Raw genomic sequence first — 19,949 nt, 5'->3', positions numbered from 1 at the left:
CATATTTTACTTTTTTCTCGATAAGACACTGTTTATTGTGTCATGAAAAGCTGGGCAAATCATGTCGTCAATGGAAACGCTACTACGTTTGGCTTTGTTCCACCCCGAGGGGAAACGATATGACCTTAAAAGGCTTTCCCGTATGAGTGTTAAATTGCAAGTCTCTGGTAACGTTGCTCAGTTTTCTAGACTGCTCACCGCGCGCTGCTCATCGTCTGTCCGTCTGAAAACCACATCATCTCAACAGAGAGGGTAACTACCTTTTAACGATTATTAGTTATGACTGTTAGATATGAGACTCGCGTGAAATCTGACACGTCTCCATTGTTCGTTAAGTAAACCATCTGAATTAGATTTTCTATCGTTAGCGGAAATTCCATGTTTATCTTTATTACGTTCATCCTCGTGGCAGAAATGGCGCGCGTGCCTTTAGATGTTAAATGTGCACTACTTTATAAGTATTACTATTATTTATTTATTTAAATAATGATTTAAATGTTATTTCGTTTATTTAAAAAATATACCATAATGGTACTTTAATACATTAAATACATTTTTTCAATTGACAAAATGAATCAATATGCTTTTATCAAGTTAGGCAGATTTTCAGGGGCAGTTTTGAACGTGGTTTAAAGTTAGATACGAGTTTAAATTAATCCTACTAAACCGAACACATTCAGTACATTGGAATGTTTCTCAATGCATGTGGGTCTTTCACCATGAACAGGCTACTGAATGACACTTCATATGCTGAACTAGATTCATTAAGTCTAATGAAATTCCATTTTTGTAAAGGAAGGTGTGTTTTAACCGTGTTGTAACCGGTGCTGGTGCATTCCAGTTAAATAGTAAACTTTCTAAGGCGAAGTTTACATTTTTGACATTAAGAAGAATGTGTCTTGTCAACTTTGCATCAAGAAATTGGGATGCAATTGCTTTGAGGGATCATCTTCAAATACAGTACTGATTTTCAAACCAGCAAACTCAGTGAAGCAGGTGCCAGGATAGATATCCAGATGATAGACATAAGACCTGTTTAAGTTCCCTCGTTTATTGCTTGAAATTGTTTATTTATTTAATTTCTCGGAGAATAACTTTAAATCACTGCATGACCAACTGATAAAGCTCTTTCCTTTAACAGGGAGTGTTAAACGTAACATGCTAGTCTGATATAATGAATAATGTATCCTCTAAACTGTTTATAAAGACACATCAGTAATGTCTGAGGCAGCATTTTAACTGGTTTCACTGATAATCATCAGTATTTCATGGTAACCGTCCACTATGTGACAGATTTAATCCGCATTGTTTGACTAGAGTAGACTTTGCGTTTGCTTTGTTCTAAAGTTAGTGAGCTTTTTTTTAATGCTAGTTGTTTTATATAATACCCCTGGAAGGAAGTAAATGTTTTCCGTGTAGTGACCTCATTGAATTATGCAGAAAGTGAGGTCATTTACTGAGCAGCAGACAATAAGACTTTATTTTTATGAAGCCATCCTTGTATAATTTTAATGTATGAGGATATGCTTTGAACATTAAGAATGCAGAAAAAATACTTAAGAGTCAGATCCTGTTATATAGTCGTGTATTGACTACGCAGGTGCAGGTTTACTTCTAGTTCGTCCCTAGACAGGATCTGATCAAACATGTATGACTTCTCAAGCTGCTGGGCAGAAACCACACAAAAAAACCCTTACCTGCATGTGCTCTGTTTCTAGTGAAAAGAGTGCAATGGGTGCACTGTTCGACATCAGACATTAATATTTGTATTATGTAAACTCTGTATTCAAATAGCATGCCTGACCTTTTTTTGCATTCTGAATTAAGAGGATGGTGCTATATATTTAGATTTTTGTTTTGTTTCCTTTGACCTCAGATGTACTGCTTTTCCAATTTCACCCGCTCTGCTCTTTTCATCTAGCCAATGAATTGTGATGAATAAGTTTGGTCTTGCCTGAAAATTGTTTCCATCCACACCAATGCCAGTGCTCTTTATCTGAGCTTTGGAGCTGTTGAACTTCATGAATTATGACTTCGTAATGAAAGGTCAAACCTCTTAGATATGAATCTTATTAATTATCCTGATGGGTTGAACTGCCCTGTGGACAGATGAGATGTTTGTAAAGTGCTCAATGATTGCTCTGTCTGTGTCCACGGGTGTGGTGGATAAAAGCCGCCCTTTTATATGCCCTTTACATGAAATAACTTGAATAAAGAGCTGTTCACGCAAAGAATAACTGTAAAGTTTTAATGATCCTTCTGTGAGAATAAATACATCTGCACCATATCTTCAGAATCACTTTCAGAACAGTTTCCGGATGAGCGATAAAAACATTGAAAACCGACAATCAGAATAAAGAGCTTGTGCAACCTAGAAGAAAAAAAAAAACTAAAATGTATTTGATATGCATTTATTTTGTGCAGAGTATAATGAGATCTAATGATTTTGGGAATAAAAGAAAAATCAATAGTTTTGACTATTGCTACAATTATACCTGTGCTACTTATGACTGTTTTTAATGATCCAGGTTCACATATAGTTATTATTCGTATTATGGAGAGGTTTTAGAAGTTCACTATATTAAGTCAAGACAAGCATTTTAAAATATCTTGTCCTTTGTGAACTTTAGGTTATTCTTCCTTGAAATTAACATGTAGGCCACTAATTTTTTGACCTAATTTTCCAAAAAGTCAGGATTTTTCTAACTTTTTTTGTAGAAAAATTAATAGTTTATTTTCTTCTTTAGTGCCTTCAGCTTGATCCCAGTCTCCTTAACTTTATCCATCATGGCTGAGAATAAGCTGGCCTCCTTTGGGAAGATGCTGCTGAGGCGTCGCATGCTGGACACGTCTCAGGACGAGACCCGCTTCGCTCGCTGTCTCACCACTCTTGACCTCATAGCCCTCGGGGTCGGGGCCACACTGGGTGCAGGGGTCTATGTCCTGGCTGGGGAAGTGGCCCGAGAGAAGGCTGGACCTGCAATCGTGCTTTCCTTCCTCATTGCAGCGTTGTCGTCTGTCCTCGCTGGTTTGTGCTATGCCGAATTTGGTGCACGTGTTCCCAAGACGGGGTCCGCTTACCTGTACAGCTACGTAACAGTTGGTGAAATATGGGCCTTCATCACGGGATGGAACCTCATTCTGTCATACGTGATTGGTGAGCATGCAAACTTTATCTTTAGAATCTAGTTTAATAATGTGACTTTAATTTGGACTTTCCTTTTTGAATCCAAATTTACTAATGAATCATTAGCTCCCATGAGTTAACTCAGAATGCAAGCCCAAGAGTTTGACCAATTAAAGTGGTTTTTAAACCGTTTGAAGTGTTTACTCTAGACTGAAGGGCCCTTGAGCGGCTGCTTAGGTTTAATGTAACAAGTGGACGCAAGTCTTTTGCATCTACTCATATGTCCTTCTCTCCATTTCACAGGCACAGCCAGTGTGGCACGGGCTTGGAGCTCAACGTTTGACAATCTAGTGAACAAAACCATCTCTGATTTCTTCACTGATTACATGTCGTTTCCAGACACTGGAGAAGTGTTAGCCGAGTATCCAGATGTGTTTGCTCTCATCCTGGTCATATTGCTCACTGGTGAGAACCTTTTTTCCCCCTCTAAGAATCACTCGGCTGTAATATGATAATGCCCAGTTGCGTCTTAGTTGGCGCAAAGTGTTTGCAAAGCCAATTATTCTGATAAGTCGGTGGATCTTGTCCCAGAATTTTTGACTCCACCTCTTATTCAAGACCTGGCTTTTGTTGGAGTGCCAAAAAGTTTATTTGGTTCTACCACACCAGTTCTGCTGAAGCAATTAAACCATTTTAAATGGTCTGCTTTACCAATGTACCCAATTAGTCATAGGACTGTTGCTCACAATTTCTTTCCACTATTGCCATGCAAAAGACCATAATGGTGTGAATTTGCTACCTCTCACTTCCCACGCAACAGGATTATTGGCATTTGGAGTGAGTGAGTCTGCACTCGTCAACAAGATCTTCACAGGAATCAACCTGGTGGTTCTGATATTTGTTATTATATCGGGCTTTGTGAAAGGCAACACTGCCAACTGGAGCCTCACTGTGGAGGACTACATTAACAGCACAAACAACTACAATCCAGAGTAAGTCACACTGCCTTTACTTTCAGATGCAGGCATAGCAATAGAAATGAAGAAAATACGATCTAGAGCATAAATGAAACACTCAGTTGGCTCAGGAGCATATTTACTAAAGATATATGGTATAAAGATATACTTAATAACAAAAAATATTAAATTAATTAATAAAATGTAATAAGAAAGCATGTATATGTATGTATATTCATTGTAAATTTGATGTTTGAAAACTTTCATATGAAAAAAATAACAATTTGAAAAATGGTAAAAATCTTGAAATAAAATTAAAAATAAAAAAACAATATGCACACACCCACATACATATATGAATATGAATTCACTGTAAATTTGAAGTTTGAAAACTCTTTCATATTTTAGGCAAATTGAAAAAGATTTTGGCTCGGGTGGTTTTGCACCATTTGGCGTCAGTGGAATCCTGACTGGTGCTGCTACTTGTTTCTATGCATTTGTGGGTTTCGACTGCATCGCAACCACAAGTAAGTTCAGAAGAAAAAAAAAGTCATGAAAACCAGTATTATCCTACTTTTAAAACCAAGCTCACCTCAGTTCTGGTGATGTCATAGGTGAGGAGGCCAAAAACCCCAAGCGTTCCATCCCGATCGGCATAGTGGCCTCTCTGCTCATCTGCTTTTTTGCCTACTTCGGAGTGTCAGCAGCGCTCACACTCATGATGCCCTATTACAAGCTGGATGTTCATAGTCCACTTCCAGAGGCCTTTCAATATGTGCAATGGGGCCCCGCTCGCTATATTGTAGCGGTGGGGTCTCTGTGCGCCCTTTCCACCAGGTACGTTTATTGACGTTTTCATAAACTTATTTTAGTATTATTGAGATACTATTATATGTTTGTTAATATTTAGAATTTGATTATTTTATATTATCTGCTTTCATGTCCATTTAAGTTAAAGTTGTAGTAATTTAATGCTTTTTTTTTTTTTTAAGTTAACATTTATTTTTTCAATTAGCCAAAAAAGTTTTTTATGGGTTAAATTTCAGTTATTTACAGTAACCAATGTTTTTTTTTTTTCTTTATAATATTCTCCAGCTTGTTAGGCTCCATGTTCCCTATGCCTCGTGTGATTTATGCCATGGCTGAGGATGGTTTGCTCTTTCGCTCCCTCTCCCGCATGCACAAGAAAACCAAGACACCTCTGCTGGCCACCATTGTGTCTGGCATCGTAGCAGGTAAGACTGTATTTTGATCAGTGCTGTCAAACAATTAATCTCGATTAATCGCATCCAAAGTAAAAGTTTTGGTTTACATAATATATGAGTGTGTACTGTGTATATATAAATACAAACACATGCACATATACATTTAAGACAAATATGTTATGTTTATATGTTATATATATTTATATATAATAAGACTTTTTATAATATAAATATTTAACTTTATATACATGTAAATATATTCAAAATATATACAGTATGTGTGTGTATTTATATATACATAATAAACATATTACAAAATACATTACATATATTATGTAAACAAAAACTTTTATTTTGGATGCGATTAATCGCGATTAATCGTTTGATGGCACTAATTTTTATTTATGTCATGACTGTCAGTGGATGACATAACTCTAAAATCTGTCTATTTTTTCTCTGTAGCTCTGATGGCCTTTCTGTTTGATCTCGCCGCATTAGTGGACTTGATGTCAATTGGGACCCTGCTGGCGTACACTCTAGTTGCTGTGTGTGTACTCATTCTCCGGTGAGTGTATACACGTATACTAACATTCAAAAGTACGGGGATTTTTGAAAGAAATTAATACTTTTGTTCAGCAGGGCTGCAATAAATTTGATCAAAAGTGACAGTAATTTATAATTTTACTGAAGATGTTTCTGTTTCTTTTCATAAAAGAATCATAAATGCATTATGATTTCACAAAATTTTTTAAGCTTAATAAATGCATTCTTGGTTAGCATAAGAGACTTCTTTCGAAAACATTTTTAAAGATCTAGAATTTGATACTTTTACATCAGTTTAATTTTATTTATTTTTTTAATCCTGCAGGTACCAGCCAGGCAGTCTCGGTTCCAGTGGTGCGAATGAGAAGCCGATGGAACTGCAGAGGCTGGAGGCTAAAGGAGGCATGGCAGATGTGGATAGTGGGGATGAGTACGGCCAGGACCTGGAGACAACACCCCTTAAAGAGAGGTTTTCCTTCAGGATGCTGGTGCAGCCCATCTGTGACGTACCCACCAAGATTTCGGGCATCATTGTTTACGCTGCAACTGGCACCATATGTAAGCATTTCCACTTCCAGTGTAGTGTTTCTGTGTAGCTGTAATGTAGAGCTGAGGTGTTCCTGTAGTGAACAGGCAGATAACATCCTTCTGTTTTTCTGTTCAGCGGTGCTGTTCACTCTGCTGTGTGTGGTGCTGGCAGTGTTCGGAGAGCAGGTTGTGACGGGCAGCCCTCTTTATATCACTTTGGTTGTTCTCCTGTCTCTTCTGTCTTCTGTCTGCATCCTCATCATCTGGCGACAGCCCCAGAGTAAAGAGGTTCTCACTTTCAAGGTACAGACTTAATTTACAAAGCTTATGTTTGTTAATTTGAGACTGCCAGATCTTTAAGTGGTTATAATAATCCTCTCTCTTCATTTTGTAGGTGCCTTTGCTCCCTATTCTGCCATTGGTCAGTATCTTTGTGAATATTTACCTCATGATGCAATTGGATGGACCTACATGGATTCGTTTCGCCGTATGGATGGTTATTGGTGAGTTACAGCATCTGAAATCGTTGTCATGTAACTGTGTGTTAAATGTACACCTCCATTCAATAGTTTGGGGTCAGTAAGAAAAGAAGCGAAATACTTTCAGAAGGATTCATTTGAATTGGTCAGAAGTGACAGTAAATATGTCTATAATAAATAAAAAAATATTTTAAATGGATGCTATTTTGAACTTTCTATTCATGAAAGAATCCTTAAAAAAAAGTGAATCATGGTTTCTACACACAAAAAAAAAATAATTAAGCAGCACAACTGTTTTTAACATTCATAAAAATTATTGAGCATCAAATCAGCACATAAGAATAATTCCTGAAGAATCATGTGAAACTGAAGACTGATGATGCTGAAAATTCAGCTGTGCATTGCAAGAAATAAATTACATTAAAAAAATATTTGTATAGAACACAGATATTTTATATTGTAATAATATTTCATGATATTCACTGTTATTATTGTATTCTGATCAGCTCTGGTATAAGCATACAATACTTCCAAAGCATAAAAAAATCATACCAACCCAAAACATTTGTACAGTAGTGTACTTGTCACTATCATGAATGTTGTTTTGTGTTAAAGTGCTTTAAATTTGAACTCTATCCATTTGTCTCTTTTAGGCTTTATTATCTATTTTGCATATGGAATAAGGCACAGCTCTGAGGGTAAAAACAATTCCACAGAAAATTTTGAGCCCATCCTTCAAGCCAAGAAACCAGTCTGCCTGACTGAAGATGAGAGTGAACACGAGAGGGCCACACCTTGAGAAGCTCAACTGGATTGGTATGCCAGCAACGTTACAACCGGTTTAAGAAAATGCTGCAGTATCACTTTATAATGCACCTTATAATCCTTCAATAAGCCTGCATCGAAAACTGACAGTTCAGTAGGAGAACTGTGTATTTCTTACTCATTGTTATTGTTGTGTCGGTATATGATGGTACTGAAACAGTGTTACTTATGTATGTCTAGGCTTCTCTATTGAAAGAATTCAGTCTAGTCCTACATGTACTTTGTATGCACATGTTGTTTTCAGAGGTGGGGCAGGGTGTCTACCTGTGAGTGGTCATTTTAGGGTGCCTCCCTCCTCACACAATGAATGGGAGTATGTTATTGAAAGGCTTTGTTTAGACAGGTAGCAAAAATCTCATTGGGCGTGCCCAAATCAAGGTTTTTTTTTTATTATTCATTTATGGTGCAATCTTTGTGCAACGTCCTTCATGTCCACATTTACTCGTATAGCACACTGTGTCACATTTGCGATGTAGTAAAGTGACTGGTTGCACAATGATGTTCTCTCATGAACTCAGCACTGCAGTGAGATGTCAAGGTGGACACGAGCAAAGGCAAACTTATGCTTTTTTTCCTTTCCTCTCTTTCCACCCGGAGAGATCTACTGTAGACAAACAGATCAGAATTCATCCTTTGCAAAAATGACCAAATTTAAAGACCAAATTAGATTTGAGTGCAGTGTGAACAAACCCAATATATTTTTACCGGAGCAGAGAGAATTGAGAGAGGGTTAAATAACATGTGCATTATTGTTTTGAACTCAAAACGTCCTTGAAGTACTTCATTTTATAAACTTGATATGATTGGAAAATGAGGTACATGAAATTTTATTGGATTTTGTCAGTAGTTTTCTATTTGTACAAGTATGTGCTTGTATATTTTTGTAGATGTATTTATGTATCAGTAGGAGGAAAATTTATTTATTGTCACTGTAATATGTTTTACACATTTAGAAAGAACGATACATTTCAGCACAGCTTTCTCTGTTGAGCTGTACATATTTGGGATGCAAAACGGGAAACCCTTATTGTCATTTTATTGAGTATTTCCGAAAGGGGTCTATGTTTTTTACTTACGTGACAAACTAATATTTTTTTCATTTTGAGCATCAGCATCGAAGTGCTCTTATTTTTCATGCAGTTTTTTTCTAGTTATATTCTTAAGATAACAGTTTATGCTGTTGTCATAATGTTTTTTGTAAAAACATTGCAATGTAAATGCTTTTTTCTTTAATGGAAAAGTAGATCTGAATGTAGAGATTATGGAGCTTTGTGACTTTGGTGGCTTTTTCCATTTGCTGCTGGGATATGGTATATTTTATTGACATGAACAGAGCAATCTATTGCTCTTTACACTAAACAGAGTTGTTTGTACGGTATTTTTCAAAAGTCATTACAGTTTGCTGCAAATATTGTCAATTTACAGCCTGTTTTACAATGAATGTTTACACAATGCTGCTGTGTAGGTGAGCTGGAATGGTTTCTTCCGGTTTATTAAAAATCATATCTGTTACAAAGTTGAGTTGAGAGTCAGTGTTATAAATTTGAACAGACACTGCCTTCTCTTATATAGTCTCTTAAGTATTACTGTAGTCTGATGGCTTTTCATGGCTATGAACCAGTGCTATGGATAGCTTTCCTTACTCTTTCAGATGACAGAGCTGTTCAGTTTGAAGTCCTAAAACCTGGGAATAATTTTAAAGGCATGTATTAAACCAATATTTAAATTTTTGGTTTATGAGTACAATAAGGTCTGTGGTTTACATTACTTGTTAGCACAGGTTCTTTAAATTATATTAAAGGAACAAACTTCAATATTAGTACATTTTAATGAATCAGAATCATTCTTATCATTCTGATTCTGATTCGAACAGACATTCCTGTTTACTGTGTTGTAAGTCATTGTTTAATATTCATGTACATATTTGCTTTTTAAAGCTGAAGTGTGAAATTTCTGTGCCGCTGATGTCAGCAAATGAAAATGCTAAATAGTTCTGGTCTTCAAAAAATGGTCCCACCCCAAACTCACACCACTGGTTGAGCCAGAGCTGCTGGATTGGATGCTTAAACATGGATCTGCAGTATTTACACTTTTTGGGTAAATCAGAAAATAAATGTCTCACTTTTAGTTCTCTCTGTGTGTTAAGATGAGATCTAATAAAGTATGTTAACATTAAAACAAATTAACCACTTCAGCTTTCCTATGTAAATAGTTACTTAATGTGCCTTTATTATGTGATATGCTGTTTTAAAATAAATATACCAAGTATTGTCATTCGGTTGTGCATTCATTTATATTTAATTCAGAGTCTGCGAAAACAGAATTAAATTCCATAAGAATTTTCATATGGAAGAGATATTCCAATAAAAACAGTACTTATCATCCTCAATTTTGAGTTTGATTACATAAGATGTTTAACCTTTTCACATGAGGGAGTTGAAACATTTTATATTTATGAACAAGTTTAGAAAATAAAAACAAAAACAAAGGAAAAACTAATTCAGAATTTATATAAAGGAACACCCACAGTCTTTCACACAGCACGTGAAATGACTGCCATTCTGCAAGGTGCGATCAAAATGGAGAATTGCGTCAAACTACAAGTCCCAGAAAGCCTTGCGCGCCGTTTCCTGCATATATGCCCAGCTGACTTCCGGTGTCTTTAAATTCTCAGCCATTAATCTACCTGAACGCTGCGAGTGAATCTAGCGACATCAGATGTGGTTGAAGCGATGGATGTACCCATCAGTTAATGTTCGAGAAAACACTGGACCATCAAACGACCGCCCCGGATCTGATATCCGCCCGTGACTCGATCAAAACGGTCGTTTTAGTTCCTCTTTATTTTGCCGCAGTCAGAATTATTCTAGCTCAAGGCCAGCGGTCGCGCGCACTGTTTTCTGCTCCTACAGCCCTTCACATCTCTCACCTCTTAAACTAAGCACATCTCTTGTTTGATGGTCTGTGTGTCATCGTTTTGAAGCTTAAGTTGTTTTGGACTCGTTTGTATTTTGTCAGCCGAGCTCATCCTGGTTTGGTGTCTGATTTGCAGGCAGATCTGGATTTCTAACACCGAGTCGGTCTCAAGCTGATATATAATGGTGTTCCAGTAAAACAAACACTAGTTTGGCTTGAAGTCAAGTAGAGCAAAGGTATGTGATGTTTTTACTTCTTGCCTTTCCCTACATACTGCCTGTCTACACCCAGTCTGTTTATTATTAGCTATATAGAGTGTATTGTTCATAAAGGTGGTTCATCAATGAATTTATCTGATCACTTGTAATGCAGTTTACCACATAGCAGTTAACCAACTTGCAAAGCATTCACCAGGATGTTGTGAATCTGTTTATAGCAATGTCTTGTCATCTCACCAACTGTATGATGATGATAATACTATACCATTTCTCTTAGTAAAGTCAGTCACCTAAACTGGTAATTAATTATCTAGTGTTAATGCATTGTTGACCACTGGACTGTGTATGGTTAACACATCTGTGTGGGCATGTTGTGAATGATTGACTTGGTGTTAGGCTGTGCGAGGCAGCGAAAGGCCAGAGGAAGACGACGTATACTGAGTCTTTGTGCCAGGGGTTGTGATCCCTTCTTACTGCTGGTCACCCGTCGATTCCTGGCAGCCGTCCACGTCTGATCACAGCCATGACCTCTCAGAGAGACCCGGACACAGTGAGTATATCAGTCTACATCTCTCTTTAGGTGATGCATCATTGCACAAATTGGTATTTTCAGACTTGCAAAGATTATATGAGAAATCATCAAGTGTCATGACTTTTAGAGTGCATTAAAATCTTAAAAGTACTGTTCACTGATGAATGAGCATTGGCATCATCTGCTTTTGCTCGGTTGCTGCTCAAAACTACTTATTATTTATTCTGCGGAGTGCAAAAGGAGGTGTCCATGCTGTTTCATTTCATGCTATTAAAGTGGATAGTGGCAATCAGTGTTAATCTCTGAAAAAAAATAAAAATATTGGATTGTATTGTTAATGCGCTATTTTTCAAACCACCTGAAGCCTTTGATAGCTGTATTTGATGAAAAGACTGACATTTGCATCATTACAATCATTGGAAAAGTTTCTGCCCTTCTTTTTGTTTATCATCATCCTGTAGACATGCAGGAGGATGATAAACGGAAACAAGGGCAAAAATGTTTTACAAACTGAGGGTGAACAGATGACGACGATTTACAATTTAGGGTGAACTTTCTCCTTAATCTGCATTTATGGGGAGACATCATTGCCTTTTTGTGGCTATGAAACAGATTTTTAGTTTAAACCGTTTTATTTTTGTTAACAAAAAACTGAAACTAAAACTATGAGGGGAAATAATGTTGTTTATTGAAATAAACATTAGATGAAAACCTACAAATTACTAATTCTGAATGTTAAAATAAGGCAATGCAAAATAGAAATATTTACTATAAAAAAATAAAAGCCGATTCAAAATATATATAAAAATACTTAAGTTAATAGTTTGGAAATAATAGTATAATGACTTGTTCTTGTTAGTGCTAATATGGGTTTACTTTACTTCATAGAAGTTGAAAATCAGAACTTTTATTTGAGGCTGAGGTTCTAAAACGAAGCTCTTATGTTGCGCTCAGAGCAGTTGAGATTTGAGATTTGTTTGTCTGTTTGGTTCAGAGTTGGGCTTAGTGCCATTATTTGAGGATGGGGGCAAATGGTGATGACTTCAGGCTCTTGATTTGGGGATGAAAGCAACATGATTGAATATATTTCAGGAAATGTATAAGCCGTGAGATTATAGCGGTGTTTATGAACTGGTTCCGAGGCATTTAGACAGCTTTGGTGTTTAGTATTTGTCAAGGCTTTAAGAACTGGGGCAGCAAGGAGTGCTTATTTGTTTATGCTCTCTTGTCTATATTACCCGACCCATCACAGATTTAGTGATAACACCCTTAAATCCACTCATGGAGGCTGGGAGAGGGGGCTTTTCGTGCCTTTATCGGGGGCTTGTTGTTTGTAAACAGTGTGCTGGAATGACGTCGTGGATTACGTTTTGCCCTCTTTTGTTCTCACTGCAGGTCCCCATAGGTGAAAGCCGAATATTTTCAAGGGTGTCTGAATGGGGGTGGGGTGCCCTACATTGCAAATGCCCTCAGCACAGAAGCCTGATTTCACAATAGGTTAGGGCAGGGCATTGGGGGGCCCTTAGTAAGGATTTAGGTGGCACGTGGTGCGAGAGGATGAGCACAGATTTGTGGCTGGAAGAGGTCGTCCTTTTCCTGTAATGTTATTTGATTGCTGCCACTATTTGGGTCATGACCTCAGCTGCTGTCACGGTGGGGTGGAAGGAAAACTCTAGCTCCCCTATAGCGAGGTGATGAACTGGATCCACATAATGTTTATATTACCGTTTAGCATGTTTGATAACATCTAAATAATTCAATACTAGTATAAGCAGTTTTCCAAACACATTTTAAGAGGAAACTGCGAGGAACTGTCTTTTTTTTCACTTCCACTTTCTCAGAAATATGTTGAAAGTTTATCTGGTCATCTGATTGGTCACCATTTCTCCATGAAGCTTGTTTTCCTTTGTTTTTGTGCTTTGTGTTGTATGTGGCTTTAAACACGACTGGCTCACCTTCTAAAGCCCCCCTCTTCTTTCTCCGTCTGATTCTGAACGAGAGCATTAAGGTCCAGCCAAGCTCCACACACACTGAGTGGGTGATGTAATGTTTAAATTACAGTCATTGAAAACCATGAAAGGAGAAAAAGGACTCTGGATTAAAAAAAAAACTGAACAAGAGACTCTTTAGAATCTAAGCTGCTCTGAGTTCCTGGTCTGATTTTATTTTTGGGCTGACATAGTAGCACTCTGTGTCTTTTCTGTTCAGACATTGAGTCCCATGATGCTGCATAGTTTCAACACACAGGATACTGCCAAATTTATTCAGTCCCTTGCCTAATTTGCCCAAATCAAGTGTCGTTTTTGCAAATCTAAATGTTTGTTTATTGCTAATATATTGAATAATGTTGCAAACTGTACTGATTTAAATTTGAAACAACAGTAAAATTGGATGTTATTTAAATAAAAGAAATCTATAATAATAATAATTATTATTATTATTCGAAAAATATTTTTAAAAGGTTTTACAAAATTACATTTAATTATTGTTGTACATTAATTTTAGTATAATTTTTATATATATATATATATATATATATATATATATATATATATATATATATATATATATATATATATATATATATATATATATATATATATATATATATATATATATAAAAATTCTGATACCAAAATGTTTATGAATACTTTTTAATGGTTGAGCAATTGAACATGTTGGAAGTTAAAATCAAAGAATCCTCATTTGTTGAGGCAGTAATTGCATGATGTATCTCTTAGATGTGTGAAAATAGTCATGAAGAGTGTGTTGGTCTGTGGCAGAAAGTAATACTGACTGTAAAAGCATTGCATCTGTCTGTTGCTTTTTTATTAGGACTCCTGCATGGAGCAAATTTATTGAGCTAATCCACCGTACTGCTCCCCTCCTCCTGCAAGGGGTTATGCATGGGCCATGTAAAATTAATAACTCAGTCCTGGGTTGTCTGGGACACCTGGGGTTATCGCATTAGGATGACGGGGTGCCTAGGAAGGGGGGGTTAGCATCATTACATGGTAACGAAAGGCAGTAGCACTTCCTTTCTGCCCTACCCTGCGATTCCCCCCTCACCAGACCATTTCACAGGAAGCTTTAAAGTGTGTAGCAGCTACATTCACCCTTAAAGCTGAACATTAATTTAATTAGTTAGGAATGCACGTTTCTCCGGACTCTCCAGGCCGTCTCTTGTTATGTGGGGTGAGCACAGATTGAAGGGTCATTGAGGTCTATTTGGTGGAAATGTCACTTCATCTCAGTTTAATGATTTCATTTGTTTCCTTCCAACCAACTACAGGTGAATCTACGGCTGATCCTTGTGAGTGGGAAGACACAGGATTTCACTTTCTCTCCCAATGACTCCGCCACAGACATTTCCCGGCATGTTTTTGAGAACTGGCCGGCAGGTATGAATTAAAATTATACTTTTTAGTATAATTCTAGTAATAGTATAATTCAATCTTTTGTCTGGTCACATACAGTCAAACACTGGGGTTAAGATGGTGACTATATAACCATTTTGTTCATAGTGAAGCATCATGAAAGCCTGTTTGTGTGGTGAATGTGGTGTATTGTGTTGCAGGCTGGGAGGAGGAGAGCGTGAGCAGTCCCAGCATCCTGAGGCTGATCTTCCAGGGCCGCTTCCTGCATGGCAATGTCACACTAGGAGGTGAGCACTAGACCTTGTCTGTATGTCTGTCACGGTCAAGCCGCTTTGACAGTCTTATTGTTTCTGTCTGTCAGTTACTCTGCCTTGCTCTAGACACTACTACACATTTTTGTGTACAAAAAAAGGACCGTGAAAGTGGGAGGTTGTTAAAAAATGCTGTCGGTCAGAAGCTGCGTTTTTACTGGGTGATGTGGCCACATTGTACATCGATATTCAGTATGCAACTTCTCTGTTGAATAGCTCTGAAGTTGCCCCCTGGCCGAACAACTGTCATGCACTTGGTTGCCAGAGAGACACTGCCAGAGCCGAACTCCCATGGTAAGTGCTGATATATTCCTCTGGCAAGCTCCCACTGCTCTAAACATGGCTGAATGTCCTTGGCTTGACTATCCACAACCACTTTTTGTTTTGAAGACAAGGGCACAGCAGTTATTGGAGGTCTGCTGCCAGTGGCAACACATTAGAATAATTAAGAGGCATGCAGTCATATTAGAGACCGATCACTGATCTTTATCCAGTCACACTGTAATACAAGAGGTTGTATACACGTTTTCTTATCCTTGTCGCATCCTGTTTGACGAGTTGCACTGACTTTATTGAAGCAAGCTTTGACTTAATGATGACTGTCGTTACATTTGAAATGAGGAAGCAGGTTACACGCTTTGATGTTTCCAAGAATATATTACAGAAACGTTTCCTGGCACACAAGTCAGCATTCACGCTGTCACTTTACAGTAGATAAAGTGAACATGAATTTAAAATGGTCCAGTGTGGTTTGAAGTTTCCTTGATTTTAGGTAAAGTCAGCATGCAAACAGAATTGAGCATATTTAATTTTTAATATTCACCACTTTTCAAAAGATTGGGGTCAGTGAGATACAGCTAAAATTATAATATTGAGAAACATTACAGTTTCTGTTAATAAATGCTATTTATCTCTGTGAAGGCAGGGCTGACTTATTCATATTTTGCAGAGCCCATGTTTTTTTTTTTCAGGATTCTTTGATAAATCTACAGTTAAAAGAAGACATTTTGAAATGTTAATATCCGAGCAGTTGATGCGCACCTTTGACTTCCATAGTATTTTTATTTCCTCCTATGGAAGTCAATGGTGCCTATCAACTGCTCGGATATTAACATTTCAAAATGTCTTCTTTTGTGTTCACCAGAAGAAAGAAACGAGTACAGGTTTGGAACAAGTGGAGAGTTAGTAAATGATGATGAAAAAGAACAGCACATTTATTTAAAATAAAATAAAAAATATTAATTTATTTCAAAGCCCCTCATAAAATTGTGCTGGCTCAAACCTTAGATGTTATGCTGGTTGCATAAAAGGTTTAGACTAGTCTTCAAAGTTATTCATCAATATTTCTTTAAGAAGAGATCACAAATGTTTAAATTCGGTTACATAAAAACTTAGTTTAGTCAAAGTGGAATCTATAATATAAGACTAATTACCCCTTAGCTAACTGTTAATTGGTCTTAACATAGAGGCTAAGTTTATGTAACTGTAGTGTCTGTCCTTGGTCTTACTTTAAATGTTTCATCAGTGTTTGTTATTCCAAAGAAACAAAAAAAATGTGTTTGTCATTGTGATTTTCAACTTACTCCACCTTGGAAATGACTTTTACTAATCCTGTACAGCAGAAGTCACCTTGGCTGTGAGGTACTGTTGGTTTCGTTAACCCAGGTTAACTAATAGATCATTGCTTCAGGCTTCTGTAGTTAAAACAGTAATTGATCAAACAGATTTTTATAACAGATATTTTTTTTCAGAAGACCACAATAATAAGCATTATCATTGCAATCAAAATGTTTTCAAGTATAAACTTGAGCTTGATTTGTACAGAAAGCCCACTTTTCAGGATCCAGTCCAGTCCTGCTGGATAAAATACAATCCTGTATTGCATGTCTCATTCAGTATTCTCTTTTACACTGATATGCCTCAAATTACAGAAGCAAATGCTCTCTGAATGTGGTTTCAAGTTGACTCTATTGCCACCCCTCATTAATTACAGACTAGTTACACGCAGCATGTCATTCAAGGAAGAAAACAGGCTATTTTCTCCTCTGTAAGTCATCAGAAGCCGTTTCTCAAACGGAAGGCTGCATCCTCCGGAGGTCACATTTGCAGGCTGCATACGTCATCAAGTCTGGTTTATTTCGTTAAACCAGCATTACATTGGCGAGTCATAAGCATATTACAACAATTTACGCTTAACTAAGAATAATGGTAAAATTTATAACCGTTAATATTCTAAAATGAGATCTTCATGACGTTATGCAGCCAACAAATGCGACCTCCAGGGAATTCAGCCTTCCGTTTGGGAAAAGGTCACAGTGTACTGCCTTTCCCTTGCATTCTTCTCACTGAAGCCGAGGAGCTGTGATGGTGGTTTTGTCTTTGATTTTATTAAGTGTGACTCAATATTTGCTTTATTCTCGTAGGCCAGAGGAACAGGGAGAAGACTACAGAGAGCAGCTGCTGTCTACTGCTGTAAAACCCAGACAAACCCCCCCGACACACACACCCCCTCGTCCTCCTGCTCCCCGCTCCCATCTCTGTTCACCAACCCGTGGTGCATTCTGGATGATTACAGAAGGGCTCCAGGGAGAGTGCGACTCGGTCTTCGTTCAGTGTTTTTGCTCTGTATAGTAGCTGGAGACTCTGTTGTGCCAAGTTTATTCAAATCTCATATGTTTGCCTTCGTTGAGTTTACTCGTTTCGTTTGGTTGCCAAATTTACTTGCTTCGTGAAGTGGCCGTTTGTTTCCCGGCCTCCTGAAAATATTAAACCTGAATCATTGAAAAGAAATAATGTAAACGGGTTGATAGTGAACAGGTTTTTAGGGGGATGTCCTGTGCTCGAGAGACCACCTGCTCTCCCAACACCCAAGTGTCAAGAGTTTTCACTTGGATCACACGTCTGACTCAGACGAAGCTTAACATGCGTCATAATCTCAGACTTTTGATTGCACTTAACACGGATCCTTATCTGAAGTCACTATGTGTGTGTTGTAGTCTTAAACTTCCCGCCTGCCTCGAACAGAAGGAGCTGACGGAGAGAGAGAGAGAGGTGTGATCACACAAGCATCAGTCTGTTGCTGTGGACCGAGGGAGTCTGCTGTAGCGCTGGTGGATTTGATGTGCCATGGCCATCGCCTACGTTTCTTGCCTTTGTCTAGGACCAATGGAGAGTAGATCTCAAAGTTACCAGACTCCTCTTACTGATCAGTTGCGTCGACATCTGTGCATGACCCTAGTCTAGTGTTTCCTCGCTCTGGGTGTGTACCAGCCGCCTTTAAAAACCATTCACCCTGTGTCTAGCTTTTTTTGTTATGTTCCTGGTCTCCGCTGAAGAAGCATGAGGGAAGGTTGGTGGTTTTGTGCTTGATGTGAAATGACACGAACTGTTCTTCTTGCCCAGTCGGGATATATCATCTGTATCCTCTTCCATGCTCATCTAATGTGCATCACGAGGGATAAAGCCCAGGTGCGAAAAATAAGGAAATCATCAGAAAGCCTCTGTCTGGAGCAATGGGCTGCTAAAAGCCCCTATTATAAGCGCTATGGCTTCATGGACCCCCTGCTGCGCTGCAGTGTCAGAGGTAAAGATGTGTGCTGGGAGCGGCTGCCACTAATGGCCTCCCACTGGGTCGGAAGAAAAAGAAAAGAGTGTTTTATTTCCTAATGTTTGTATGCCGTCTGTTTTGTTAGCCTTTTGATTGTGGAAAATTAATATTATTAATAATGGAGTCCTTTTATCTCGTCTGAGTACGGTTGAGTTTTTATTAGTACACATCATATGGCTGACTCGTGTTAATTGTGTGTGAGAGTGAGTGTATGAGGCTTTTTTATTTTTTTTGGAAGGAGTGCAGTTGTTGTGGGAAGAGTGTCCACAGAAACGGTCTCCAATCTTGTTTTGATTGGCCAATTACTGCAAGAGTGTTTATCATTGTCACTGCTATGAAAATTAGCTACAAATTATTCATTGTAAAAAAACAAAATCCCTAAATCTTGTATTATAAATTAATAAAAACCTTTCAAATAATACTCTGGTGTTCCTGTGGATTTTAAGATTTTTTTTTTATTGTGCGATTTTTATATATATATATACATACATACATACATACATACACACACACACAGACACACTTATATATATATATACACATGCACTATTATTATTATTTGTATACATTACTTTTATGAACAGTTTGGGTCTAGCGTTGCATTAAATGACAACTCTTTTTAAAACATTTTGTTGAAAGATTAATCAGCAGCTCTGTTTGTGTTGTGTTGTGCTGTGGCGCAGCCTCTAGATGGCGATGTGGTTCCGGTTCTCTGAGGGGTTCTGTGACGTCATCACTGACTGCGTGCTTCTCTTTTTCTTCCCAGGCCATTATATCCCAATATTAGCCAGTATAAGCACTATTACTTACCACTGTATTCATTCTATTGAAAGTCAATATTCCTTTTGTTATGACCATCAATTTCCACTGACTGTTTGACAGCAGGCCTCAGTAGCGTGACCCATAACATTTCTGTTCTCTTTTAAGCATTGCAATGAGCCCTAATTTATTGTAGACCTTTTCTAGTTTAATATAATTTTCCTTCAGTTTTTGAAAAGTGTTTTCATGACTTATTGTTGAGACGTGTCCAGGTTTCCAGTTGACGTTGGCAGAGAAGCGAAGGAAGAGGAATCGTCCAGATCATGCACTCCAGCACAAAGTCTTAATCGCTTTATAGTGAACTGCTCATGATGCTGTGAGCCTGTTTGTGTTTGCACTGGGCCACACAATCAGAATAGAAAGAATGAGCCTATACATTATAACCTTATATCTGCTAAATATCTAATAGCAAACATCTAGAAGTGAAAAATGTACATACCATGTCAAATATTCTTGCATACAGGTTCAAAAGTTTAGAGTATGTAAGATTATTAGTATATTTGAAA

General features: G+C 37.6%; 2 protein-coding genes across 2 annotated transcripts; both read left to right on the top strand.

The window, feature by feature from the left end:
* Positions 1-152: 152 nt before the first annotated feature.
* Positions 153-9,937, top strand: LOC127971796 (cationic amino acid transporter 3). The gene is made up of 12 exons (XM_052575022.1): positions 153-252; positions 2,748-3,157; positions 3,431-3,592; positions 3,948-4,119; positions 4,492-4,610; positions 4,698-4,920; positions 5,179-5,318; positions 5,751-5,853; positions 6,157-6,389; positions 6,496-6,662; positions 6,754-6,862; positions 7,492-9,937. The coding sequence occupies exons 2-12, from the start codon at positions 2,788-2,790 to the stop codon at positions 7,635-7,637; spliced, it is 1,944 nt and encodes a 647-aa protein (XP_052430982.1). The 5' UTR covers positions 153-252; positions 2,748-2,787; the 3' UTR covers positions 7,638-9,937.
* Positions 9,938-10,322: 385 nt separating this feature from the next.
* Positions 10,323-19,045, top strand: LOC127971604 (ubiquitin-like protein 3). Its single transcript, XM_052574728.1, has 7 exons — positions 10,323-10,623; positions 10,716-10,815; positions 11,194-11,347; positions 14,622-14,730; positions 14,907-14,993; positions 15,234-15,311; positions 17,441-19,045. Exons 3-7 carry the CDS (start codon positions 11,321-11,323, stop codon positions 17,491-17,493), a joined length of 354 nt encoding a protein of 117 aa, XP_052430688.1. The 5' UTR covers positions 10,323-10,623; positions 10,716-10,815; positions 11,194-11,320; the 3' UTR covers positions 17,494-19,045.
* The last annotated feature ends 904 nt before the right edge of the window (positions 19,046-19,949 follow it).

Source organism: Carassius gibelio, chromosome B14 (assembly GCF_023724105.1).
Source record: "Carassius gibelio isolate Cgi1373 ecotype wild population from Czech Republic chromosome B14, carGib1.2-hapl.c, whole genome shotgun sequence".
NCBI lineage: Eukaryota > Metazoa > Chordata > Actinopteri > Cypriniformes > Cyprinidae > Carassius > Carassius gibelio.
Note: the sequence above shows the minus strand (reverse complement) of the source record. Positions and strands in the feature narration are given on the sequence as shown.